The sequence below is a fragment of the Acomys russatus genome, chromosome 27, assembly GCF_903995435.1.
Source record: "Acomys russatus chromosome 27, mAcoRus1.1, whole genome shotgun sequence".
Lineage (NCBI taxonomy): Eukaryota > Metazoa > Chordata > Mammalia > Rodentia > Muridae > Acomys > Acomys russatus.
This window is the reverse complement of record NC_067163.1, coordinates 54,210,261-54,237,397: the sequence shown is the minus strand read 5'-3', so window position 1 is coordinate 54,237,397 and position 27,137 is coordinate 54,210,261. Positions and strand designations below refer to the sequence as shown.

The 27,137-nt window shown below is 41.3% G+C and overlaps 1 protein-coding gene across 1 annotated transcript in view; it reads left to right on the top strand.

Annotated features, from left to right (window-relative positions):
- LOC127210139 (PH and SEC7 domain-containing protein 3-like) overlaps positions 1 to 27,137 on the top strand; it is an 82,084-nt gene that overhangs the window by 32,251 nt on the left and 22,696 nt on the right. The window contains exons 2-3 of the mRNA XM_051169814.1: positions 25,115 to 25,321; positions 25,474 to 25,554. Of these exons, the coding sequence (XP_051025771.1) occupies positions 25,115 to 25,321; positions 25,474 to 25,554 (288 nt within the window). The remainder of the gene's footprint in view (positions 1 to 25,114; positions 25,322 to 25,473; positions 25,555 to 27,137) is intronic.

Here is a 27,137-nt window from a genome sequence, read left to right as displayed (position 1 = left end):
TCTGGAAACGACCCAGGACACAGAGAGTGTGCTTCACCGATTTTTCTAGGCATCCTTCAACTGGTTCAAGATGACAACCAAAATAAATCATCACAGTGTTTATTTATATATTTGTACTTCACTCCTATGAGCGAAATGGTGTAATTTTTGTTATTTCAATTCTGTTGTGCTTTTGCTGCCAGCTATTTTGCAGATTTTATTCTTGGTGAAATTCTTTTTAATTATTTTTCTAATTAGTACTTCTTGATTTGTTAAAGCTCTTTTTAATTTTCATTTGTAACTGATCATTGTTTTAGTTTTCACGTTTAAAAACATTTTATATGTATTTGTCATTAGTTCTTTGAAGTTTTCATATAATTTGTGTTTTGTTTTGTTTTTTGTTTGTTTTTCTATATTGTTTGGTTTCTCTGTATAGCCTTGGCCATCCTGGACTCACTTTGTAGACCAGGCTGGCCTCGAACCCACAGAGAGCATCCTGTCTCTGCCTCCCCAAGTTTATATAATGCTTTTTAAAGTCAGGATTTTTTTTTTGAGAATTTAATAAAGGACATGTTTTGATCACATTCACTAAACCTCTCAACTTCTTCCAAGTTCACCTTGGCTCCCTGGTTACCCAACTTCCTAGTTGCCTTTTTTTTTTTTTTTAAACATCCTTCATAACAACTTGTGTTGCCAGTATGTTTGGTGGTGTGGGTTTCTACTGGAGAGCAGTAGGGTTTACCAGGCGCTACCCCCCTACAGAAAACTGCCTCTCCCCCTCCTAGCCTCCTAGCTCCGTGGCTTGGATGGGGTTGTGTGCCCAGCTCCTCTCTCCCAGCTGGGATTCGGCCTGCTTGGGCTTGCACAGGTTGTGTCCATGCTGTCACAACCACCGCGTGTGCATGTGTGCATGTGTGCATCTGTGCTTGTGTGCAGTTGCCCTGCTCTGCCTAGAAGACAGTGGGCTTCCTCATGGCCGTCTGCTACATCAGGATCTTACGTTCTTTCTGCCCCATCTTTGGCTGTGATCCGTCTTTGTCAACAGTTATAGCATCTGCTGGAAATATTTATCATTTTTTTGTTCTATTTTCTCCCTGAAATTACTATACTAGGTTTTTTAGAACAAGGAAAGTTAATTTGTGGAATGTAGTCCATATATCATGCTGGTGTATTTTGTTGGTATAATTATCATGACTGAGTGAGCATAGTGCTTTGATAGCATGTGAAGAAAACATAGGTTCATCAAACTTGGAGATTCCTCTAACCCAAACAATCTTCTTGCACACTTGTTTGTAATTCTTCTTCTCGTCAAAGCATCAGCTCTAAAAGTCCCTGCTGTTCTTCTTTATAGCTGCTGGTGCGTGATATCTGCTTAACCTTTGCGCCCCCCCCCCCCCATAACCAATACTGTCTTATTATGGTAAATTGAGAAATACAATAGGAAGTATTTTTGGTTTGGTAGTAATTTAATTTTCTAATTTTATTGAGAATATCATCTATTGTCTGTCTGTATTGACTGGTTTTGTGTCAACTTGACATAAGCTAGAGGCATCAGAGAGGAAGGAGCCTCAGTTGAGGTAATGCCTCCTGACATCCAGCTGTAAGGCATTTTTCTCAATTAGTGATCAACGAGGGAGGGCCCAGCCCTTGGTGAGTGCATCCCTGGGCTGGTGGTCCTGAGTTCTATAAGAAAGAAGACTGAGCAAACCATGTGAAGCAAGTTGGCAAGCAGCACCCTCCATGGCCTCTGCATCAGCTCCTGCCTCCAGGATCCTGCCTTGTTTTGAGTTTTCTTCCTGACTTCCTTCAGTGATGAACAGCAATGTAAGCCAAGTAAACCCTTTCCTCCCTGACTTACTTTATCATCATGGTGTTTCAGTGCAGCAAAAGAAACCCTGAGACACTGTCTGTCTGTCTTCTATCTATCTATCTATCTATCTATCTATCTATCTATCTATCTATCTATCTAATGTGTGTATGTATGTTGTGTGTATGTGTTTGATTTAGTCAACCTGTCTCCCTCCCGCCTACCTCCTCCCCACCCATATTCCACTTTCCTTTCCCGGCTTCATGGTCTCTTCTTGGCACACAGGGACTCCACTCAGTGCTTCCAGTTTGTGCATGGGTGTCGGTTTTCCAGAGATCCCTGTTCATATATGCTCTTTGCTCCGCTCTTCACAGCAGCCAAGAGACAGAAGCAGCCTAGTCAATAGAGAAGTATTGTCATAGTGACCTCAGAAGTAGCCTTTGTAATGCTGCAGCTGTTTGCCTCTTTTGTCAGTGTTTTCCCCAACCCCCCAACCAGAAAACTGTCACCTCCATTCCATAATCTTTAGCTATAGTGAATTTTTGCTTTTTCAAATAGGTCTTGTTTTTTTGCCTGTTACTTCTTAGTTATCTGCTACTTTTAGATCTTGGTTTTCAATGTCCACTTTAGTGGCATTTTCTTCAGGAAAGACAATGTTCTTACAATTAATATGTCTCATTCCATGTTCTCAATACCACCTTGATTTTCTTCAGACTATCCTTATTATAGTTGCTTACTAACTGGCTGATACCTATAATCCCAGCACGTGGGAAGCTAAGAAGAGGACTTTTTGAGGCTACAAGAACAAAGCAAAACCAAGTTCCAGGCCAACCAGTGCACAGGGTGACTCTGTCTCAAGAAAAAGAAAAAGGAAAAGCTCTTTGGGGTCACCTCCCTTGGTGTAGGAATACCTCAGTTGTGAAAGCTATTTTGTGCTCCAGAACCTTGATTCAAATCCCAGAACTATGTTTTGTTTGCAAGTTTGGGGGTTTTTCTTTGTTTTTAGAACAGAGCTTGGTAGCAAGAATTTATAATCCCAGAACTGGAGAGCCGGAAGACAAGTGGATCTCTGACTAGCCAACCTAGCTTATGTGTTGAGTTCCAGGCTACTGAGAGATGGTGTCTCAAAGGAAAAATGGATGACACCTGAGGAAGAGCACTCAGGGTTGACCTCTGGCATCTACATGATTCACTCATTAGCATCTGCAGAAATATATAAGTGCACACATACATACACGCAGTGGCCTCTTGTGGCTACTGAAAAATTATATATCCTCAGATTGCGCTGGCCGAGGGCAGTCTACTTCGACTGCTACATCTGATAGATAAGGAGCCACTCAACATATATTTCCTCAGTTAATGCTTAAGAAGGGAATGGGGAATAGTGTCTGACAGTCAACTTGAGAGACCACAGAGAGCCACTTGTTTAGCCGATGGAGTGAGGGAAGCTGAAGAAGTTGGGAGGGACAGTGTCTGCCCGTGTCTGAAGCCTTCCAGTCTTTCCTTCATCCGAACCAACGTAGACCTGGATGGACGGCTAGCCTAATGTGTTCTGTCTTCTGTTTACTGCAGTTGAGTATAATTTTGAGAATGTTGAACCCTGTAACCTTGGACACGAAGGAAATATAACCCTATACTTCATGCCTTTATCCTTTAATTTCCTTGCTCCTCGGGGCTGCAGTAATGGATCCAGTGGGCCTTTTTACAGCCTCTAAAGTGGTAGGGCTAGCTTGTAAAGTTCAAAAACCCCACCTGTAATAAAGGTGACACTGAAGAAATTTGTGTGTGACGGGTCAGGAAGGAGTGTACTGCTAGCGTTTGGTGTTACTTTTTTGGCACAAGGGCAGGCAAGTTGGCTTTTGTGAGCCTGAATAGTAACAAGTTTTTAATATCTTTGCAGGCATGAATAAAAGCTATAAAATGTTTCGGCGAGCTTGCCGTATTTCTGTTTTTACATTCTGTACTTGTTGTTTTCATAAACTCTGAACTCAGGGATGAACATGCATAGGAATACTAAATCAGTGTTTTGTTATTTTTCTGTATATCATTTGTGCTGTGTCTTTGTGGAAGCCTGATGGTTTCCACGTTACTACATTTAGCTCAGAGAATTGGAAGCAAATACGTGGACATTGGGGTAACGTGTTGGGAATTTACTGTATGACCAGGGAAGTTAGGTAGGTTGAGGCTGTTGCATTTGGTTGAGGAGAGTTCTACGTTTTTGCCAGGACTCACGAGGAAGGTGAGGTGTTAAGTGGTCCAACAGGTTACTTTTTAGCTTTAGAGCCAGACAGCCATACAGCTGTATACACTGGAGTTTGGTACTGCTCTTACCCAGTTACAGGTGAACACGGTGGGGCACTGATCTGTTAAACAGAGTCTCTTAGGCCTTTTTTTTTTTTTTTTTTTTTAAAGTTGACCTGAAAGTCAGGGAATTAAACAGATTGATAATATAATGTCAAAACATATTGTGATACTCAGCAAACACTTACTTCTCTGCTTAAGATAACTGATGATCACTTCTTCTGCTACTACTTTATTTTTAAAAATATTTTCTTAATTTATTCATATTACATCTCAATTGTTCTCCTATCCCTTGTATCCTCCCATTCCTTCCTCCCTCCCATCTTCCCCTTACTCCCCTCCCCTATGACTGTGACTGAGGGCGACCTCTTCCTCCTGTGTATGCTCATAGGGTATCAAGTCTCTTCTTGGTAACCTGCTGTCCTTCCTCTGAGTGCCATCAGGCCTCCCCATCCAGGGGACGTGGTCAAATATGAGGCACCAGAGTACGTGTGAAAGTCAGTCCCCACTCTCCACTCAACTGTGGAGAATGTCCTGTCCATTGGCTAGATCTGGGTAGGGGTTTGAAGTTTACAGCCCGTATTGTCCTTGGCTGGTGCCATAGTTTGAACAGGACCCCTGGGCCCAGACCCGCCCATCATAATCGTCTACTACTACTTTTAACTATTTCCTTTATAGTTCCATTCTTTCTTGTCCTGGGAAATAGCAGGAGCTTGAATGTATAAAGCTTGCTGCAAGGCACGATTGATTCATCCACAACGGGTCTGTTTTGGATAGGGACCACTAAGAGTTTATAATAGGAATGCCAACAAAAACCCAAACAAACAGCACTTAGCAAAATCCAAACCATCAAGGTCCACGGAGCCTGAGAAGCCCATGGGATCTAGAAGTGCATCCGTTCGATAGATTTGGTATTTTCAGAGCTCTCTCAGGAGGGAGGAAATAGTTGCAGGTTTTGCTTTTTCCCCCCACATTGGGCTTTGCTACAATGTAGTCTAAAATGTTTTGTTCATTTTCAAGCATCTTTTTTTGGTCCACATCACATCTAAAATGGTCATTTCAGGGCATGATAAAGAGGTGCCCCATTAGATGCATAACAGAAGTGCTGTAGGGGTGTGTAAAGCCGTGCTAGGAGGGCTTTGAGCAGACTTCATACTGGCATTTTGATTTGAACACTGAAGAACAGACTTCTGTGCGGTAGGAGGAGGGGGGACCCTGGAACCTGCAAATGCCATAGCATGAGCTAAGAGACAACACAGCAAATGGAAAAATAGGCGTGAAGGTCAGGACCGGAGCAAACGCCTGCAGCAAATCTAAGGGCACCAGGTTCAGAGCAATGCGACAGGAACCAGGGCAGCTGGAAGTTAGTGCTTTTAAAGAAAAGGAATGCTGTACATTCCAGCTCTGGGGCTCAGGAAGAGCAGTGGTTGAGTGTCCAAGGAGAGTAAAGCATTGTTGGTTTAGTAGCTGAGGATTCCTGGCGTGCATGTCAACCTTGAATCTTGTGTCTGTATTTTGAATGACTTTTTTTTTTTTTTTTTAAGTTTCTCTGTAGTGTAGGAAATCTGTTAGTTATATTATTAATCCTTAGGTGCTTTGCCTTTTATAGCAAAAAAAGTCTTTGTCAAGACAATTATTTTTAAATAATGAATTCAAAATGATCCACCACCAAAACCTGAATATAGCCACCTTATTATTGCTATAACTTATAAATGGACTATATACTCTTAGTTAAGTATTTGGGGGGAATTTCTTGTTATTAATAAAAAGATACCACAAAGCCTTCAGTAGAGAAAAAAAAACCTAGCAAGAGTATGGCTTAGCTTTATAGATTTGGGGCTCTGCTCTTCTGTAAGATTAGGGAAAAGGAGAGGGCTTGGTGATGATGACATGGGTCCTCTGGCTAGTCTGCCAAGAGAAAATGAGACCTTGAGCCTAGGAGCCAGAGGGCTGGGCCTGTCCTTTTATTGCCTGCAACTTTTAATTATGCAGTTCAGGGACTATCTCATCAACTACCCTGAGTCTATTTTTGCAAAATAAATATAACCTCTACAAAGAGATTATGAGAACCAGGTGATTTAAATTTAAGTATGTGGAACACCAGATTTTCATGTCATAAACTCAAACACGTTGTCTACTTTCTTTCTAAAGAGGCTGGCTTCTGTTGACCTTGGTTCAGTGCCACAGAAGGGCCCGGTTCTCCCTTATCTTCACTTAAAGCTGGCCATGAATTCTACCTGTGTGCCTGCCACCTGCCCCCTGGACACGGGCAGCAGTCTGCTCAAAAGTGGGTCCCCATCATCAGACTCACCTCTTAACAGACATTTCCGTGGCACTTAACTGCTGGATACTGTGGAAAGCGTTTTATAATCTACTACAACTCAATCCAATCGCAGCATTTGCTATGATCCACCTAGCTCTCCCTTAGATCCGATCGTTTTTCTGTTTTTTTACTTGAGTTTTCCCCAGATTCCTCTTTCTAAGCATTCTACACCTATATGTTGCTGACCCTCCCTGTGTGCTCAGGAATCTAGTGATGCTGGTGTCTTGTACGAGCCGCCGCACTCGTGCTAGTGTCTGTGCTAAGAATCTGTCATTTCTGTCCACCTGGTAAACACCACCTTCAGGCTTAGGACTGTGTGGAGCACAACCTCTTTAGCTGCAGCATTGGTCTCTCTACTATTCTAGTGTCTCTCAGAGCCTCAGAACACGAACCCCTCGATGTTAGGGGCTGCGATTTTGCTCTTCGTTCTTATCATGTCTAGCATGAGATGTGGGTGTTCAGCAGCTGATGTCAGAGGGGGAGCTTTGTGGACTATGAGGCACCTAGAGCTTCCGCTTAAGCCTCTTGTCTTAACTGTGACCTTAAAATTCTGCAACACAATGCTAGGGCCAGGATGCTGTTTGCATCACTGATAGAAACCTCAGAACTTAGAGTACATTCAAAAGATAGTACACGGCCTCTGGCTGTAGATAGGACTGTGCTTCCAGTACAAAATGGAAGTTGTTCCTAAGTGTGTATGGCCATAGTTAGTTCTTTAAACATCAAAAGCAGGCTTCCAAAACTTTCCAGATGGCCTTCGCTGGCTATGTATGTAGGTTAATGCATTAAAGATAACCCCAGAGGGGACACAAAAAAGGCATCCATGTCGCATTAAGCAATAAAGGCAGAAACTTCCCCGTGGAATAATTTGACAAGGAGCACACGCAAATCTGAAGTCTCTACTTCTGTCCTTCTGTCCCTGTGCTTTTTTCTGCAGTCTGTGGTTGCTGTCCAGTATGTTCTCCTGTTCTCTGTCTGTCTGTCTCTGTCTGTCTGTCTCTGTGTCTATGTCTCTGTTACTATCTGTCTCTGTCTCTGTCTGTCTCTGTCTCTCTGTCTCTGTGTCTGTGTCTCTGTCACTGTCTCTGTCTGTCTCTGTCTCTCTATGTCTCTGTCTGTCTCCTCTCTGTCTCTCTGTGTGTGTGTGTGTGCGCGCACGTGTGCCCCTAATCTGTCCCTGTTGCCTCTCTGAAGTATTTGTGTCTGCACATATGCCTAACAAAGGGCTTTGTTTTATATTCATTTAACAGCAAAGACAGCATGGTGTGGGAAAGGAACAAGGAATGTTTTATAGAAATCATTAAGCGTTTATAGGAAAGAAGTTACTTTACTGACCCTAACTGATTCAGAATAGCACTCAACATCTCCTACAGATGTTATCAGCCTGTTTACACAGATTGCTTCCAGCGTGTATGACATATTTAGTTTAAGCTGCTTTCAGCATGCTGTCTATGCCAGAGGCAAGGAAGAGTGTATGGCTTAAGACAAAAGCTATGCATTTAGTTTATGTTGTAGAGCTGATTGCATGGGAAATCTGGGGCATAGTACGTTTGATTCCATTGGTCTCTTTAAGACAGGTTAAACTCAAACAGGCAGAGTACACAGTTGGATAACAGGTTAAATACAGAGTCTTAAGTGATTTCAAGACATACTATTAACTTTGCTGGACAAGGTTCAGACTTTGGAGTCAAGAGCTTTTCAGAAGAACATCACAGTTATGAAGGTTGACGTGTTTTCTTCAACCCTCAGGAGAAAGCGTGGTATATGTTACTGAAATGATTGTATGTGATATGACATATTCTCTTGTTATTGGTGACATTTCTATTTATTCTCCCAAGAGAAAGGTTTCAAATATCTTTAGGCGGGTGCCTTTACCATTTAGAAAATATAAGATAAAATCACATTCTGGCATTTAAAGATCAGTATGACAAATTGGACTTTGAAGTTAGAAAAGAAATTACTGATATAATTCTCTTTGGACCTAAGACTTACCCCAGTTCATGTGACAAGTGTACTATATTTGCATATGACAGAAGCACTGCCACTGGGAGTTTGTCTATTTGTTGTCTTCTGTCTGCCCATCCATCTAGAAAGCTATCAGGGGAATTAATATACTTGTTTTTCATAAATATGGAGGTCGAGAAGTCTCTTGCAGGTGATGAACCCATCAATAGATGGATGTTCTCGGTCAAGACGAGAGGAAGATAGGCTTCTTCAGTTCAAGCGACCAGACAGAGTGGATTACCCTTTCCTCACCATTTTTGTTCCACTTAGGCCCGTGGAGGATGGAATGATGCTCATCCACGGGGGACAGGTGCACATGCTTTGTCCACTTCCCGTAGTCAAATGCTAGGTCTTCTGGAGGCACCTTTATAGACACACTGACAAATAGTATCTAGGTAGGTATCCAGGTATCCTATGGTGCAGTGGAAGATTAGACAGCCTACTGCCTGATGCTGTAGGGAGAGGAAACACAAGGGAACTTGAGCATCTGATCAAATAAAGTGGCTCTGAATCAACTAACACGAGGTCCTGTTGGATGCTCTGATTTCCCTAGTAGTTTTAGAGTCACAAATGAGCTGGACATGGAGGTAGGGATCACAGGTCATTCTCAGATCTTCTGCCAAGAATTTTGATATTTTAAATTAATAATGTTAAAAGCATGAGATAATTTCATATTCTCCCTTTAAAATTATATTGGGCTTTTCATGTGTTAATTGTCACAAAGAGGATCCCATAAGCCAGTGTTTGAGAGCCACTTCAGAGTTAAAATGTGTGTTTGTGTGTGTGAATGTTTAAATAGTTTTCCCTTTTTCTTTCTCTCTTTTTTTGTTTTTGTTTTTATTTTGAGCCAGGCCTCTTCTACATAGCCTCGGCTATGTCGGACTCACTTTGTAGGCCAGGCTGGCCTCGAACCGAACTCACAGAGATATCCCTGCCTCTGCCTCCCCAAGTGCTGGGATTATAGGCCTGCACTGCTATGCCTGGCTTAAATAGTTTTCTTGTTTAGATTTGACTACAAGTGTGATTGTAGACTTCTGTGTTTCCTGACCAGCTTGGCTGCAGTGCTGTGTAGCACTGAGACTTTAACAGAAAACTAACCTGAATTCTTTTCTATCTTTGCATTGTAGTCACATATTAAATGAACCATCTTGGCTTTTAGGTTTTTTTTTTTTTAAGATTTATTTATTTATGATATATACATAGTGTTCTGCCTGCATGTACACCAGAAGAGGGCAGCAGATCACATTATAGATGGTTATAAGCTACCATGTGGTTGCTGGGAATTGAACTCAGGACCTCTGGAAGAGCAGCCAGTGCTCTTAACCTCTGAGCCATCTCTCCAGCCTGGCTAGGGTTTTCATTGCTACTTCAAACACTACATTATTTGTAGCATTTACTATATAAGGAGTAAAACATGTGCCTTAAGCTGATAGATGGCCTTTGATTCCACTTAGAATAGTTATGGGGAACTTTTATCCTTATGTAAAATTCAGAATTCTAAGAAGCAAAAGCTATTGAACTGTCTTAAAATATTTTAGGAGTAGTAACTCTGAGGTGACCAAATTTAATTCTTCTGTTATCCCTTTAAGAAGGTTTATCATATTATTTTCTTTTTTCCAGTCTTTGGATTTTTTATTAATTTATTCATATTACATCTCAATTGTTATCCCATCCCTTGTATCCTCCCATTCCTCCCTCCTTCCCGCTTTCACCCTATTCCCCTCCCCTATGTATCATATTATTTTCATGTAAGAAAACTGAGGCTGAAAATTAGGCTCTAATTTGTCACTCTGTCACTCCACAATTTTTCCTCTTATCCGGGCACTTTGTCCTCATTTTCGTTTCATCTAAAGTCTATATTACATAATAAACTAGTGACTGTGTACCGTGCTCTAGGGTCTAGAGAGGTTTGAGTCAGTTATGCACCTCAGTGGCTTGGTGTTTGGAGAAAGTACCATTTTTCTGAGTCTGCTTTTTTTCTTTCGTTAAGTTTATAGTGCTTTAGAAACACAGTAAACATTTGTGAACAGGGGCAGGGTGAGTTTGTGCATTATATGTGCTTAGTACAAAACATCTCTAATGGTGAGGTGAGCACAAAGCAGAAGCCTCATTTTTAGTAATGTACGTTCTCCCAAATTTAGGCAGCGTTTAATTGGGGCCTACTTCTGGACACATTTTGGTTGCTCTGAAGTGGCTAGCATGTGACAGCATTGTGATAAGGTGCAGAGGCGTCATCCCTTGGGTGACTTGGAGCTGGTGACATTACATTGCAGCCCATTGCGGAAGTCAGGATCTCCTGTGCTGGTTGGTTCCTAGTAGGACGGGACTCTGACACCTTTGGGGATGACAGAGCAGAGAACTCACACCTTTGCTATTATTGCCACTTGACCTGTCCTTTTTTCTTTTTCTATTTTTTCTTTTTTTCTTTTTTTTTTTTCTTTTTACCCCAGTGGCTATGGTAGAGTTCCTTTTGTAGGGCTTTTGAGAATTGATTTTTACAGTGAGGTCCATTTTATCAGCCCATTCTCTGCTATAACAGATCAGAATGTCAAACCAAGGCAGTCTCTATGATCTGTCTGTAGTTGAACGAGATATTTAAAAATGAATTTTAAGAATAGCACAAAAGTGAATGGGATTTTCTGCCAGTCCAGAGAGAAGGCTCGTGTCCTCCAGGTGCAAGTCCCAGAATGGTAAGTGTTTTGCATCTTGGGTGTTTTTCTGTCTGTTGACATGGTTAGTTTTCAGGGTTTTTCTCCTCTCTTTATTTTATTTCTTTGTAATATATTTATAATATTCTTTATAATATTACCACAGTGGTATTTCTTATATGTTTTATACATATAATCAAAAATAAAACAAGTAACTTTCCATGGACTTGAATAACTAGAGATCACTGTCAAGTGGGCAGATTTGCTGGGATACAGATTTGCTGGAAAACAATGCCAAGATCCAGGGAAGAAGGTAAAGGAAATACATATGTGCTTACAAACTTTAAGTAATCTGAAGTTGATCATCTGATGCATTTTTTTTTCATTTTTGGCAAAAGGTCAGGAAAATAGGGTTAAAATGAATTGTGTGCTGACATGTGCATTCTCCGAAAGTTTCTCTCTGATTTCCAGCTTCTTGCAGCACATAGGAATTTTCCCACTCAGACTTTTAAAGAAAAAAAAGTGGATAAGTAAAAATTTAATATTAATTATCTCTAGTGTATTTGTGGTACAATAAAGACAATAGCAATTGTTATTATATCCACACTTCACTGTATGGGAAGCAATACTTTAAAAGACATTGGATGAATTTCTTTAACATTTTGAATGATAATGTTCAGGGCTTACACAAACCTGCAGAATTAAACACAAAAGATCAGATGGCTAAAATAACACATAGAGGGAAGTGACAGCAAAGAACTTCGTAACATTATTATTTGATTACCGTGACATATCAATAAATAAAGGAATAGAATACAGTCTTCTTAAAAATTAGATGCTAGAGAATTTTAATATTAGTACAATTAGTAGAATCTTAATATTAGTAAAAGCAAATAGGTAGAGCGCTTTTTAAAATGTACAATCCCTGTGCTACTGACTGAGAGATACATCAGTACTACTTGACAGAAATATGTTACTAGCTAACTATGAGAAAGTACTTTGTGAGATTTGAAATTTCTATTAATAATTGTTAACCTGAGGTATTTTTTACATCAGATATTAGTTATTTTTAATTGCTCGGTTTTCATGCTTTTTGAAAATATAATTCTTTTGTTTTATTACCAAATTATAGCATCCTCTTTTTGAAGACATTCTAAATATCAATTAAGTAAAGAAAAGCCAATCGTGTAATTTTCCTTTGACACAGGAACTAAACATGTGTTGGTCACTTGTGTGACAGATGTTGTACTGCTTGCTGCATGAGACATTCTAAAATCAAAGATGGATTTGTTTGATAAGTCAAATTATGTACATAAACTGATAAAATATGTCTTTACATACTTTTGCTGAAAGCAGTAATAACTTAGCCTATATCCTCCTGAAAGTTGGGTGGGAGAAAAGGTTGGGGAGGTTTTTTTTTTTTTTTTTTTTTTTTGCATTCAGTAGTATCCCTGAATGCAATCTTTAGTTTTCAGGAAAATGTCTGGTTCTCCTTGTCTCTTTCCTCCCTTCACAGGAAAGCTTGAGAGTTGGTTCTGAGGGATGCACTGGGGTACACAGCGGCTCGCACAACCTGTAACTCATCCATTTTACTAGTTTTCTGGGCTTGTGAATCTTCTCCTTTGTGTCTTGCCCAGATTTTTTTGTGTTCTTTTTAACGTGCTTGAAAAATAAATGCTGGCGATTTGGTTGAGAGTGAGCCTGCCTCTCAGGAAGGTTGATCTTGTCATTAGACATTGGCCTTGTCACTTTTGCTCTGGATGGTGGCACACTAAAAAAGATGGGGGATGGAGCTGGAATCTTTCGTCCTCTTTCTGTACTGTTTGCTTTTGTGTGATGCTATTTATTAGATGGTCCAGGCTTAAGGTCTGCAGTTTGCTTTCTTCATGCTGTATGAACTCAAGGCAGACAAGTCCTAATTACTAGATGGATTTCCCTAGACTGACTCGGGTCTTTGTTGTAAGAAGTAGATAACACATTCTGAGTTCTGCTTGTGCAGCCCTGAGGCCGGCCAGAGGCTTCTTTTCTCACACTTGTGTTGAAGGGGAGAGTTGTTTAATTCACATGAAGAAAATGAACCAGGAAGTTCTAATGTTGGAAAATAAGAAGCTAATATGTCAAAGGCATGTCTTACTTGAAAAAAATACAGAAAGGGTGGTGGTCTTTCTTTGTGTTTGGTTTTAAAGATCTGTTGACTTGGGTTCTCCTATAATCCTAGCAGTGGAGAGTTAAAAGGCAGGTAGAACCCTGGGGCTTGCTGTTCAACCAACCCAGTCCAGTGAGAAACTCTGTCTAAAATAGAAAGTACATGATGAATGACATTGGAGGTTGTCCTCAAAGTTGCAAATGCATACACATGTTTATGTAACCCCACACACAAGTGTGTACATTTATACACATACACAAATATACATGACCAAAAACTCAGCTTGCACGGAGACCTACCCCACTCTTTGTCTCTTGCTTGCAATTCAAGAGCAAAAATTGTCCTGATAGACACAGATGCGACTTTTAGTTGTGTGCCAAGCAGGAAGTCAGAAAGATTGGCATAGATAGACCAGCTCTGTGACAGGAATGCTGTCTAATAAGCAATGCATAACTTTAAATTTGTAACCATTATTCATGTCAAGATTGCCTATTCTGTGAAGTATATACTGCCAGTTTTGCAGCAAAATTCCTGTCTTCACTGCCCAATCCCGTCCCATCAGTCATCTCCCTTAACCATTCTGAGACCAGTGTACAATCCTAACTTATTCAACTGTACTTCACATGGGCGGAGGAGGCCATTCCTTGTTTTCGTAGGAATATTCTAGAAAAATGAGTCCATACCACACCAGTTATGCTTTTCTTACCCACTACATTTAGGGTTCACTGGTCTCAACTTATTCAAATAATGATCATATAATGGGTTTGTACTTGATTGTCAGCCATATGGTAATGATTCCTTTAAAAAAAAAGTGCCTATTTCAATTTACTATGTTATGCTTTTATTAAAGTAGACAATATTAAAGACACTTCATTATCATTTGAGAGTTGGCAGAGGAACCGCAACTTAGGAAAACAAGGAGCCTGGCCTAGTCCTGCGTGCTGGTACTCTGACGAGAGCTTGGGCGGTGGAGATAGGAGGAACAAGACTTCAGGGACTCTGTGTCAAAACACCCAAAACTTCAAATGCAGAAAAAGTGAAAACGGCGATCATTTCTGTTTTTCTCGTAAAGAAGCACCAGTGCCTGTTAGGGGGAAAATTTCAGTCGATAGAAATCAGTGCTTTGGAGGCCCATGTGCTGCTCATGTGGTGGGGTCTAGCAGGCTGAATCCCACAGTTGTACACACTGGTGCCCTCTTGTGGAATCCTGAGTTGGGGGGGGGGCTGGGAAAATAAGATTTAAAGGGCATCTTGGGGACCAGCCATTGAAACCCTCATTTTAAGGACAGACTTTTTGCTTCTACTCTGTGAGAAACTTCACAAATTAGGGTTTTTTTTTTCTCTCTCATGTTTTAAATCATGAGGTCTTTTCTAGGAAAATATGTTGTGCATAGATGTATACATAAAATGTGCTCATTTTCTCGCATTCGTCTTTATAAAGTTAACTGCTAATTCTTACTGAATGCCAACTGATGTTTCTATAGTGTCCAATGTACTATGCTATCATAAAAAATAAACACCTACTAACCTTGATGTTGTGTAGGGGTGGGTAGGTAGTAGTGATAAAAATGGATCTGATGCTGGTAGCTGACCAGACACTGTCCTGAGGGCTTGTGTGGATCTTTTTTATGCCTTGTGAAATTGATAATGTTATTTATATATTTTTTTCATTATTTTATTTTATTTTTAAAAATTTTTTTTATTAATTTATTCTTGTTACATCTCAATGGTTATCCCATCCCTTGTATCCTCCCATTCTTCCCTCCCTCCCATTTTCCCCTTACTCCCCTCCCCTATGACTGTGCCTGAGGGGGACATCCTCCCTCTTTATATGCTCATAGGGTATCAAGTCTCTTCTTGGTAGCCTGCTGTCCTTCCTCTGAGTGCCACTAGGTCTCCCCTTCCAGGGGACATGGTCAAAAATGAGGCACCAGAGTACGTGTGAAAGTCATACCCCTCTCTCCACTCAACTGTGGAGAATGTCCTGTCCATTGGCTAGATCTGGGTAGGGGTTTGAAGTTTACAGCCTATATTGTCCTTGGCTGGTGCCATAGTTTGAGCGGGACCCCTGGGCCCAGATCTGCCTATCATAATGTTCTTCTTGTAGGTTTCTAGGACCCTCTGGATCCTTCAACTTTGCTGTTCTCCCATGCGTCTCTCATCTAGAGTCCCAATAGGATGTCCTCCCCTCTGTCCCAGTTTCCTGGTAAGTGAAGGATTTCATGGGACAGGCCTCTTGGGCTAGTATGCAGATATAAGTGAGTATATACCATTTGAGTCTTTCTTCTTCTGGGTTAACTCACTCATTATGATCATTTCTAGCTCAATCCATTTGTACACAAATTTCGGGAATTCCTTGTTTTTAATAGCTGAGTAGTATTCCATAGTGTAAATGTACCAGTTTTGTTTTTTTTTGTTTTTTTTGTTTTTTGTTTTTTTATCCATTCTTCTACTGAGGCACACTTAGGCTGTTTCCATGTTCTGGCTATTATGAATAAGGCTGCTATGAACATGGCTGAGCAAAGTTTCTTGTTGTGTGCTGGAGCATCTTCTGGGTATATTCCAAGGAGTGGAATAGCTGGGTCTTGAGGAAGCCCTATTCCCATTTTTCTGAGATAGCACCAGATAGATTTCCAAAGTGGCTGTACTAATTTGCATTCCCACCAGCAATGAAGGAGTGTTCCTCTCTCTCCACATCCTCGCCAGCATGTGGTGTCACTTGAATTTTTGATCTTAGCCATTCTGATGGGTGTAAGATGAAATCTCAGAGTCGTTTTGATTTGCATTTCCCTGATGACTAAGGAGGTTGAGCATTTCTTTAAGTGTTTCTCAGCCATTTCATATTCCTCTGTTTAGAATTCTCTGTTTAGTTCAGAGCCCCATTTCTCAATTGGGTTATTTGGTTTGGTGGCATTTAATTTCTTGAGTTCTTTATATATTTTGGATATTAGACCTTTGCCAGATGTAGGGTTGGTGAAGATCTTTTCCCAGTCTGTAGGCTGTCGCTTTGTTCTCCTGCCTTACAGAATCTTCTCAGCCTCATGAGGTCCCATTTATTAATTGTTGACCTTAAGGCCTGGGCTGGTGGTGTTCTGTTCAGGAAGTTGTCTCCTGTGCCAATATGTTCCAGGCTCTTCCCCACTTTTTCTTCTAAGTGACTTAGTGTCTCTGGTTTTATGTTGAGGTCTTTGATCCACTTGGACTTGAGTTTTGTGCAAGGCGACAAATATGGGTCCAGTTGCATTTTCTTTTACACATAGACCTTCAGTTGGACCAGCACCATTTGTTGAAGATGCTATCCTTTTTCCATTGAATGGATTTGGCTTCTTTGTCAAAAATCAAGTGACCATATGTGTGTGGATTCATATCTGGGTCTTCGATTCGATTCCACTGATCAACCAGCCTGTTGCTGTGCCAGTACCATGCTGTTTTAATTAATATTGCTTTATAGTACAGTTTGAGATCAGGTATGGAGATTCCTCCGGAGCATCTTTTATTGTACAAGATTGTTTTAGCTATTCTGGGTTTTTTGTTTTTCCATATGAAGTTCAGAATTGAACTTTCAATGTCTTTAAAAAATTGTATAGGTATTTTGATAGGGATTGCATTGAATCTGTAGATTGCTTTTGGTAGGATGGCCATTTTTTACTATTTTAATTCTCCCAATCCATGAGCAAGGAAGATCATTCCATCTTCTCATGTCATCTTCAATCTCTTTCTTCAGAGTTTTGAAATTTTTTTCAAACAAGTCCTTCACTTGCTTGGTTAGAGTAACTCCTAAATATTTTATATTGCTTGTGGCTATTGTGAAGGGTGTGGTTTTCCTAATTTCTTCCTCTGCATGCTTGTCATTTGTGTATAGGAAGGCTACAGACTTTTTTGAGTTAATTTTGTATCCAGCCAATTTGCTGAAGGTGTTTATCAACTGTAGGAGTTCTCTGGTGGAATTTTGAGGGTCACTTATGTACACTATCATATCATCTGCGAATAGGGATAATTAGACTTCCTCCCTTCCCATTTGGATCCCCTTGATCTCCTTTTGTTGTCTTATTGCTCTGGCTAGAACTTCGAGTACTATATTGAAGAGATATGGAGAGAGTGGGCAGTCTTGCCTTGTTCCCGATTTTAGAGGAATTTCCTTGAGTATCTCACCATTTAATTTGATTATGGCTATTGGCTTGCTGTATATAGCTTTTATTATGTTGAGGTATGTGCCTTGTATCCCCGATCTCTCTAAAACTTTAAACATGAATGGGTGTTGGATTTTATCAAATGCTTTCTCTGCATCTAAGGAGATGATCATGTGGTTTTTTATTTTCAGTCTTTTTATATGGTGGATTACATTGATGGATTTCCATATATTAAACCGTCCCTGCATGCCTGGAATGAAGCCTACTTGGTCATGATGAATGATATCTTTGATGTGTTCTTGTATTCGTTTTGCAAGAATTTTATTTAGTATTTTTGCATCGATGCTCATAAGAGAAATTGGTCTGAAATTCTTTTTCTTTGTTGGGTCTTTGTGAGGTTTAGGTATCAATGTGACTATGGCCTCATAGAATGAATTTGGTAATGTTCCATCCATTTCTATCTTTTGGAGTAGCTTGAAGAGTATCGGTATTAGCTTGCCCTTGAAGGTCTGGTAGAATTCTGCACTGAAACTGTCTGGCCCTGGGCTTTTTTTGGTTGGGAGACTATTAATGATTGCTTCTATTTCTGTAGGGGAAATGGGATTATTTAGCTTGTTTATCTGTTCTTCACTCAATTTTGGCAAGTGAAATTGATCAAGAAAATCATCTATTTCCCATAGATTTTCAAATTTTGTGGCATATATGCCTTCGAAGTAGGATCTTATGATTCTTTGTATTTCTTCAGTGTCTGTTGTTATGTCTCCCTTTTCATTTCTGATTTCGATACTATCTCTTTGCCTTTTAGTTAGTTTGGCTAACGGTCTGTCTATCTTGTTGATTTTCTCAAAGAACCAGCTCTTGGTTTTGTTGATTCTTTGGACTGTTTTCTTAGTTTTTCAGCTAGATTCTCAGGGCCCAAACCATCTGCGAGCTCAGCTAGGGACTCTGGGCCCAATCTGCACACCAAGCCCTCCTAGGGACTCTAGGCCCCAAATGCACGCAGAGTCCGACCAGGGTTCCTGAGCTAGGACTGCACACCAATCTCAGCTAGGGGCTTTGGGCCGAAAGCGCGTGCCTTGGTCAGTTATAGTCTCAGGGCCCAAACCGTTTGCCAAGCTCAGCCAGGAATTCTGGACTCAAACTGAGCACCGGGTCCAACTACAGTCTCAGAGCCGGGAATGTGCCAAAAGCTCAGCTAGAGTCTCTGGGTTCAATCTGTCTGCCAAGCACAGTTAGGAAGTCTGGCCCTAAACTGCACGCTGAGCTCCACCGGAGTCTCAGGGGCGAAGTTGCGCACTGAGCTCAACCAGGGACTCTGGACTCACACTGTGCGCTGAAGTCAGCCTGGGACTCCAGGCCTAAACTGCGTCGATAGTCCAGCCAGAGTCTTAGGGCCGCCGAGCCTGTGGGCACAGCTCAGCTAGAGTCTCTAGGCCCAACCTGTCTGGCAAGTCCAGCTAGGGACTCTGGGCCGAATCTGCGTGCTGACCACAGCCTGTGTCACAGCAGCAGAACTGCACGCTGATTTGAGCTAGTGTCTCGGGTGAAACTGCGTGCTGAGCTGAGCTAGCGCCTCTGGTGGAACTGCGCTGAGCTGAGCTAGCTTCTTCACCGCAGAACTGCGCACTGAGCTGAGCTTGGGACTCAGGGGCTGAACTGTCCGCCGAGTCCAGTTTGGGTCTCAGGGCACCGCGCAACCCAAATCCTGCCCAGAGTCCCCTCTTCCACAGCAATTCCCACCGGCCACCACACCAATCGCCTCTGCCGGAGGGCTCTGAGCTGCAAACCTCAGCTGCTGCTGCCTCTGCTGCTGCTGCTCCAATTTGAGAAAATCCACGCTCCTCCCGTGTGCAGGGGCATGCAGGTCCTCTGCACCGTGGTCCCTTTGAACCGTAGAGCACTCCTGCTGCAGTGGTGTCGGGACCTCTGTGTTCCTGGTTCAGAAATCTGTGCAATTCCCTGAATTGTTTACTGGAGCTTCTAAACACGGTCCACACTGCTCGCCGCCATCTTGGGTCTCGTATTTATAGTTTTATAATGGAAAATATTAGACAACAGACACCCTTACCGAAGATCCCAGCTTGGTTATTTACTGGAGCCAGTGTTGGAATTTTAACGATGTATCTGCTCTCTGGCAGGCATTTGCTTTTCAGAAGCACCGTCTGGCTTAGTAATTATTACTCTTCTGGCAAACGGATCGTTAAGACTCTTCTTTAGGAATGAAGGAGAGGGTGTGGGAGGCTGTCCTTCTGTTGGAATGGTGCTTTGATCAAGTGACAACACTGCTGGATGCACAGTGTGGGGCCACTGCTGAACGTCCACGGGTGTGGATGGGTTTCCAGTGCTTTCCTCTTCCTGTCTCGTTTCTTTGTAGGTGTGGACTTTACATGTGCCCTTATTTATTTATTTATTTATTTATTTATTTATTCATTTATTTATTTTAGACAGGGTTTCTCTGTATATCCCTGGCTGTCCTGGACTCACTTTGTAGACCTGGTTGGCCTCAAACTCACAGCGATCCACCTGCCTCTGCCTCCCGAGTGCTGGGATTAAAGGTGTGCGCCACCACGCCCGGCAAACTCCTGGTTTTCATCTGTTGCCCTCCTATCTGGTTTTCCTGCCTTCAGTTTTTTCTTCATATTAAAACCTAAATGGATTCTACCTAAACTCCAAACAAATGAAATATATATGCTTGAAGACAGTTTTTAAAATATTCATTTATTGGGTCAGCCAGTGGTGGCACACACCTTTAATCCCAGTACTTGGGAGGCAGAGGCAAGCGGGTCTCTATGAGTTCAAAGCCAGCCTGTTCTACAGCACATGCGAGTTCCAGGTCAGCCAAGGCTACACAGAGAAATCTTGTCTTGAAAAACAAATAAAAATAAAATATTCATTTATTTAATATCTATGTATGTGTGCTTCAACATATGTCTGTGCACCACATTTGTGCAGGAGCCCAGAAGTCAGAAGAGGGCTTTCTGAGAAGCCTGCTGCCTTCTCACTTGCTGCATCTTTATGGTACTTGGGATATCCATCTTTGGTAACAGTGCCTTCTAGACCTCCTGGCTCTCTCACTTGCTACTGCTGTCAATTCCATTTTGTGTTCACGTCACAAGACTATGTTGGAATGACTCAGTGTAAGGATGTTGTATGTGGCACTATCAACCTCATTAAGCTCCTCCATTATCTTCCAGAGCTTGTTACCAACAATGACAATATGGCTTACACTTTCTACTTCATTATGACTAACTGTGAAAGAAATGACATCGGCAGGAGGTGACAGCTGCGTCACCTTAGATACATTGCCTAGCAAAAGCAACTGAGAAGAACCCTCGAACAGTGGCTAGCAATGACTTCAGCTGTCATAGGGACCCATGGACATCTTCAGGCCCATGGAACAGACAGACACGGAACCCCAAAACCAACAGACCCAAAGGCAGTTTTCTTGGTAGGAAGGAAAGTCAGACAATGTGAGTTTTTAAGAGCATTGTGAAACACATGCGAAGTCATGAACCACATACAGCCTCTGAGAAGAAAAATGACGTTGGCTGTAGTTTCTTATGGCATTTGTTTCCCAGGCATGCTGAGACAGTGCAGAATATAAGCAACAAGTCACTTAGAGCTTCCATGCCTCTCCCATAGTAACACTCCTCTCTATCTCCTCATCTGCTATCATCCAACACTGGTTCAGCACTCAGTATGTACCAGTCTCTCAGCTAAGTGCTGCCTGCAGGCCGTTCAACCAAGACTCCTAGGAAACAGGCAGAAGGGAATCTATTTTCCATGTAGGGAAGCTAAGGCGAAGGCCTGGACACGGACAATGGGAATCCAAGGACCAATTTTTTTTCATGCTACATGCTAATCAACTACTACTGACTTAACAAATGTTTATCAAGTTCCTGACGATAGATGTGTTATTTGGAATATTTTAGTAAAGAAAGCACATGTAAAGAGTAGACATGAGTCTTGAGGAGTACTCTGTAGATTCAAAGTTCCCAAATTAGGTAGAAGATGATCCGTGACAAGGCGTTGCCTGCTTGTTTCGGGCCTTTGTGTTTTATGCCCTGGGATAAGAATTTTTGTCTTGCGTAGGAGTTTTGTAAGGTAAGCATAATATTATTGCATTTCTAGGGGCACTAAGCTGGCTAGGGAAGAGCAATGGAAACACATGGAAAAGGTCCACTTGTTCACAGAAAGAACTGGACAAGATTCAGTTCATTGTAGGCAATTGAAGGTAGCGAGCTTGCAGAAATATAAAGTAAGCTACAGAAGCAAGTCAAAACATACCCATGAGGTGTCATCGTGGAACCAATGGTAGGAATGCCGTTCTTACAGCTCTTTAAGTTTTGAACAAACGTTTTAAGAAATAAAGTTGCCAGACAAAATATAGAATGCCCAGTTAACCTTGAGTTCTAGTTAACAATGATTTAAAACCTTTGTTCTTGCCATTCTTGTTGATGTGTACACGAAACACTATTTTCTACTTACCTGAAATTTAGACACCTGGGCATTGAATTACTTTTATTTGGGAAATCTGGTAATGTGTATAAATAAAAATGTTGTGGGACGGCATAGTGATCAGACTCCATGATCTGATCTGAATTGTTGAGCATTGCCAGTTTCTTGGCCTTGGGAAGCAAATGTTCCATGGAACCATTTCCTAGAATAAAGAGGTGAGGACACTGAAGTTAATTTAGTAGAGGTCTTACTTCTATGAGGAAGACAATCAGGGGAATGGAGCTGATATATTGAAAAGCGAGACACACAACCACTGAAAACATGTGATTCTCAACAGGCTAGAGGGACACTTTTGTGTACTTAGGGAAAAAGAATGGGGTGTTATCTCCCCTGAGGGAGCAGACAGTCTGCTTTCTCAAGTATGAACAAGGCGAAACTGCTTTGTGTCTTATTCCCTTCTTACACAGTGGCCCCCTGTGTTCTAGCTCCTGTTTTTACTGGGGCTGTAAAAGCATTACAGAAGCCCCAACAGTAAACAAGGCTGAGAATGTGAGGTCATAGTAACGTGACTTCACACTCAGTAGGACCCTTGGATGGAAGGCGGGGCAGATGAGCAGACCTGGGGTTAACGAATGGGAAGAAGAAAGAGTGTCAGTAAGATGTGTGGCCCAGGCATGCCTTAGCAGTTGTCATGGGTATTAAACTGTGCCCTCTTCACTGCTGGTGAGTTTGTATTGCCTTCATACTGCGATGATTTATGATCTGAAAGGAACATTTTCTGTTTGGTTCAAGGAATCTCATACGCTGTGAAGCAAGACAGAGTGAAGACACACAGGACAAAGTGTTTATTTCTATTTTGTTCCTTATTTTCCCCTTTAGCTGAAGTTACGTATTTATTGTTCTAAAAGACCAAGAAGAGTCTTATGTACATAGATTTTAGAGTTACAGCTATCTTGCTCTCATGAGGAAGGTAAAGTGAAGTGAGCTAGGTTGGGCAAGAAAATAGAAGGAAGAAGTGATAGATGAATGACAGGAGAGCTGTGAGAAAAGCAGCCAAGAATTTTAGTAGTCATTTTTCTCAAACCTGTAATTGAATTTGAACAAAAGCAGTGTGTTAGAATATGTCAAGTTATTGGAATCTATTTCTTTCGTGGAGTGATTAATAAAAAGCCACGAACATGCTGAGAAATGAATGCTTATTACTGATATACTAGTAAAGAAAATTCTTTCTTTGGCCTTTGTTTTTACTACATTATAGCTATTATGTAGAAAAACTTGTGGAAACAACTCCAGGAAGAAAGTGTTTGTGTTTGTGTATGTGTGAATATATCTGTATGTGTATAAAATGCATATATATATATATATATATATATATATATATATATATATATATTTGTATGTATGTGTATATGTGTCTAACTTTCTTGATTGTAACCATCATTGTTCTTGGGATAAATATTTTACAGACTACTATTGATGTGGTAAAACTATGAATTTCATTTAATATAAAATTTCTATTAGTTTATGTATACAGGTGTGCTATAATTAATTAAATAATGTTTTCCAGAAAATGATTGGCAGTTTTAACTTTCTAAGTAGGTTCAGGATGAAAACATTTAAATATTGTATTCCTTTTCATGAAGAGTTCATCATAAGGAAGAAGCTTGTTGTTATCAGTAGCAATTTTCTGAAGGTGACTTATTATTTAAGAAAAGTTGCCATGAATCCTGATTTGTGTAGATCCATTTCTGTTTAGCTCATTGTTTGCAGATGACAATCATTTATAATTTGATTTGAAGGTGAAAATAATTAGTGTGAGTTTTGTCTTCCCCCATTTTGTACTCTGAACTTTGCCTGTGACCTCTAATGGAACCTGTAAATTGACCTGTACATGGAATTAGATTTTCATATAGGTGCATGTAACAGGCACTCTGACATAATAGCTCGCGCCTCTGCTCCCTTCTCTTAGAGTGAAGCAGCTTATGGTTCCAGATGATTAGATGTGACCACTCTCTTACTCACCCATCTATAGTTATTTGGCTTGCATCCACATTTATCTATTTGAACACATTTACAGTAAACACAGGCACATATACCTCCTCTTGAGATCCCACTTTCAGTTCTGTTGAATTCGAATTTTGGGAAAAAAAAACATCTCTCACCAAAAGCTTAGCAGTTTATCGGGACTTAACAACTCTTCTGAGGAAGTTGTTGACATTAATACAGTGATTTTTTCCATATTGTATAATGTGGTATGTTTACAAATACTTCTTAAAAGAACGAAACGTATTAGTAGAAAATCTTACATGGATAAAAGATCCACCCAGAGGTAGAGCAGCGAAAAGACAAGTATAGGATTGAATGTTATGCGTGAGCTCAAAAGCATATTGGAACAAATTTAGGTTGTCGATTGCAACCGACACTTAAGAAATAGAGTTGTCTTATTGTGTTACGTATATACACATATATGTATATATGCATCTATACATATCACCGCCACAGTTATTCAAAGTATACATCTTACCCTGAAGTATCTGTGTGAAGACAGATTCCCTCAAAATACTAAATTATTGAAAACAATAAATTCAGAAGTTCACACAACAGGTGGTTCAGAGAGTCCTGTATCCTCTGAAAGCTGGCAAGAAATTTATAAAAAACGTAAATCATCACTGAATTTGATATTATCTTAGAAACTGTTTTTTTTTACAAAAATGAATTATATTTTATAAAATGAATTATTTCTGAATATATTAAGCACTTTACTTTTTTGTTTACCAATATTGTACATATCAATAGATGAAATTGACATTATACAGAAACTTGTTGGGGTTCTCATCACTTAAAAATATTGAGGTCCTAAAATCAAGACCATTTGCTTAGGCCTTAGGCCAGAGGTTGCCAGCCTCTAGGTTGCAACCCCTGAGGGTGTTGAATGAGCCTTTCGTAGGGGTTGTTTAAGACCATCCAAAGCCATAGATAATTACATTACAATTAGTAGCAGTATCTAAATTATAGTTATCAAAGAGCAATAAAAATAATGTTATGTTTTGGGGCCATCACAGTATGAGGAACTGTATTAAGGGGTCACAGCCTTAGGGGGATTGAGAACCATTGGCTTAGGCAATTATTTTTATAGTCTTTAACATATGGTACCTGAATATTTTTGTAAAATATTTAAATAGAAAATAATATTATTAAAATAAATTTATAGAGTTGATTTTACATTGTCACAACAACTTAATCCATTGTATTTCCCTTGCCATACAAGAAAAATTTTCTATTTTGTTTTTATTTCTTTCCTTTTTTTTTTTTTTAAAGTGGTGGCCATGGCCATGCTGAGGTGAGCACGCCACGACTAGATGCTCATTCTGAAATGGGGAGCACTGAAATTTTGGAAAAGGAGACCACAGAAAGTCTCAGAAATGGTACTAACAGCAACGTGGAAGCAGCTAAAAGACTGGCCAAACGCTTGTATCATCTAGACAGATTCAAAAGATCGGACGTTGCAAAACATTTAGGCAAAAAGTAGGTGCTAGAGGCTGGTATATTTCTGAACTTTTCTTTCCTCTGTGTGTGTGTGTGTGTGTGTGTGTGTGTGTGTGTGTGTGTGTTTGTGTGTGTGTGTGTGTTTTAATAGTTGTTATTTCAATCAACATCTCTACTCTGTTTCCTTCTAGCAATGAATTTAGCAGACTAGTTGCGGAAGAGTATCTGAAGTTTTTTGATTTCACAGGGATGACGCTGGATCAGTCTCTCAGGTACGGTGAAGCATCGCTTCTGTTCTTCTTCAACCCCAGGTCGTGACTTCTTAGCAGAGGAAGTAATATGCTCCAGTTAGAGTTGGGTTCTCTTTTACCCCAATTTCTCTTGGTTTGTGAGTTCAGATGAGACTCTGGTTCCTAAACAGAGAGTAAGAAAAATGCATGAGTATAATCACGGAGAATAAGAAAACAACATTTGCGTGAAGGAAGCCCAAACTGATGCTGCGCGTGCAGGAGTAAAGGCAGCGCACACGGCGCGTGCAGGGGTAAAGGCAGCGCACACGGCGCGTGCAGGAGTAAAGGCAGCGCACACGGCGCGTGCAGGAGTAAAGGCAGCGCACACGGCGCGTGTAGGAGTAAAGGCAGCGCACACGGCGCGTGCAGGAGTAAAGGCAGCGCACACGGCGCGTGCAGGAGTAAAGGCAGCGCACACGGCGCGTGCAGGAGTAAAGGCAGCGCACACGGCGCGTGCAGGGGTAAAGGCAGCGCACACGGCGCGTGCAGGAGTAAAGGCAGCGCACACGGCGCGTGCAGGAGTAAAGGCAGCGCACACGGCGCGTGTAGGAGTAAAGGCAGCGCACACGGCGCGTGCAGGAGTAAAGGCAGCGCACACGGCGCGTGCAGGAGTAAAGGCAGCGCACACGGCGCGTGCAGGAGTAAAGGCAGCGCACACGGCGCGTGTAGGAGTAAAGGCAGCGCACACGGCGCGTGCAGGAGTAAAGGCAGCGCACACGGCGCGTGCAGGAGTAAAGGCAGCGCACACGGCGCGTGCAGGAGTAAAGGCAGCGCACACGGCGCGTGCAGGAGTAAAGGCAGCGCACACGGCGCGTGCAGGAGTAAAGGCAGCGCACACGGCGCGTGTAGGAGTAAAGGCAGCGCACACGGCACGTGTAGAAGTAAAGGCAGCGCACACGGCGCCCACAGCGTGTACAGGAGTAAAGGCAGCGCACACGGCGCGTGTAGGAGTAAAGGCAGCGCACACGGCACGTGCAGGAGTAAAGGCAGCATACACGGCGCGTGCAGGAGTAAAGGCAGCGCACATGGCATACTAGAGTATGGCCTGAAAGCAAATCTGGGGTCGAGGATCGTTTGCGGAGTTTCTTTTAATTTTCCTGTTACAGTAAAAAAATAATCAACTAAATTTTTATCTTAACCATTTTGAGGGCACCATCACTGGTATTAAATACATGTGCAGAGATGGAGAAATGTCAGTCTCTAATTTCTTCTACTCTGTTCATCTTGCAGCGACAATGCTATCCCTGATAATTATGTCTCTCTAGACATCACTCTTTTGGCTATGCTGAGTACTTAGTAGACCTGGCATCATACAATATTTGAAGTTTTTTGTTTGGTTGGTTTTTCTTTTTGGGCAGGGGGACTTGTTAGGTATGATGGCCGCAGGGTTCATATATGTTGTAATTTACCACAGGACTTCCTTCCTTTCTCAAGCTGAGTAATACTGCACTATATAGACATAGTGCCGTAACATTTCCCCTCGTTACCCTGCTTTCAGTTCTATTGAATAAGACGTTGGGAGTTTTGTGAGTAACAAAGAATATAGTTTACTGGCTATGAAATTA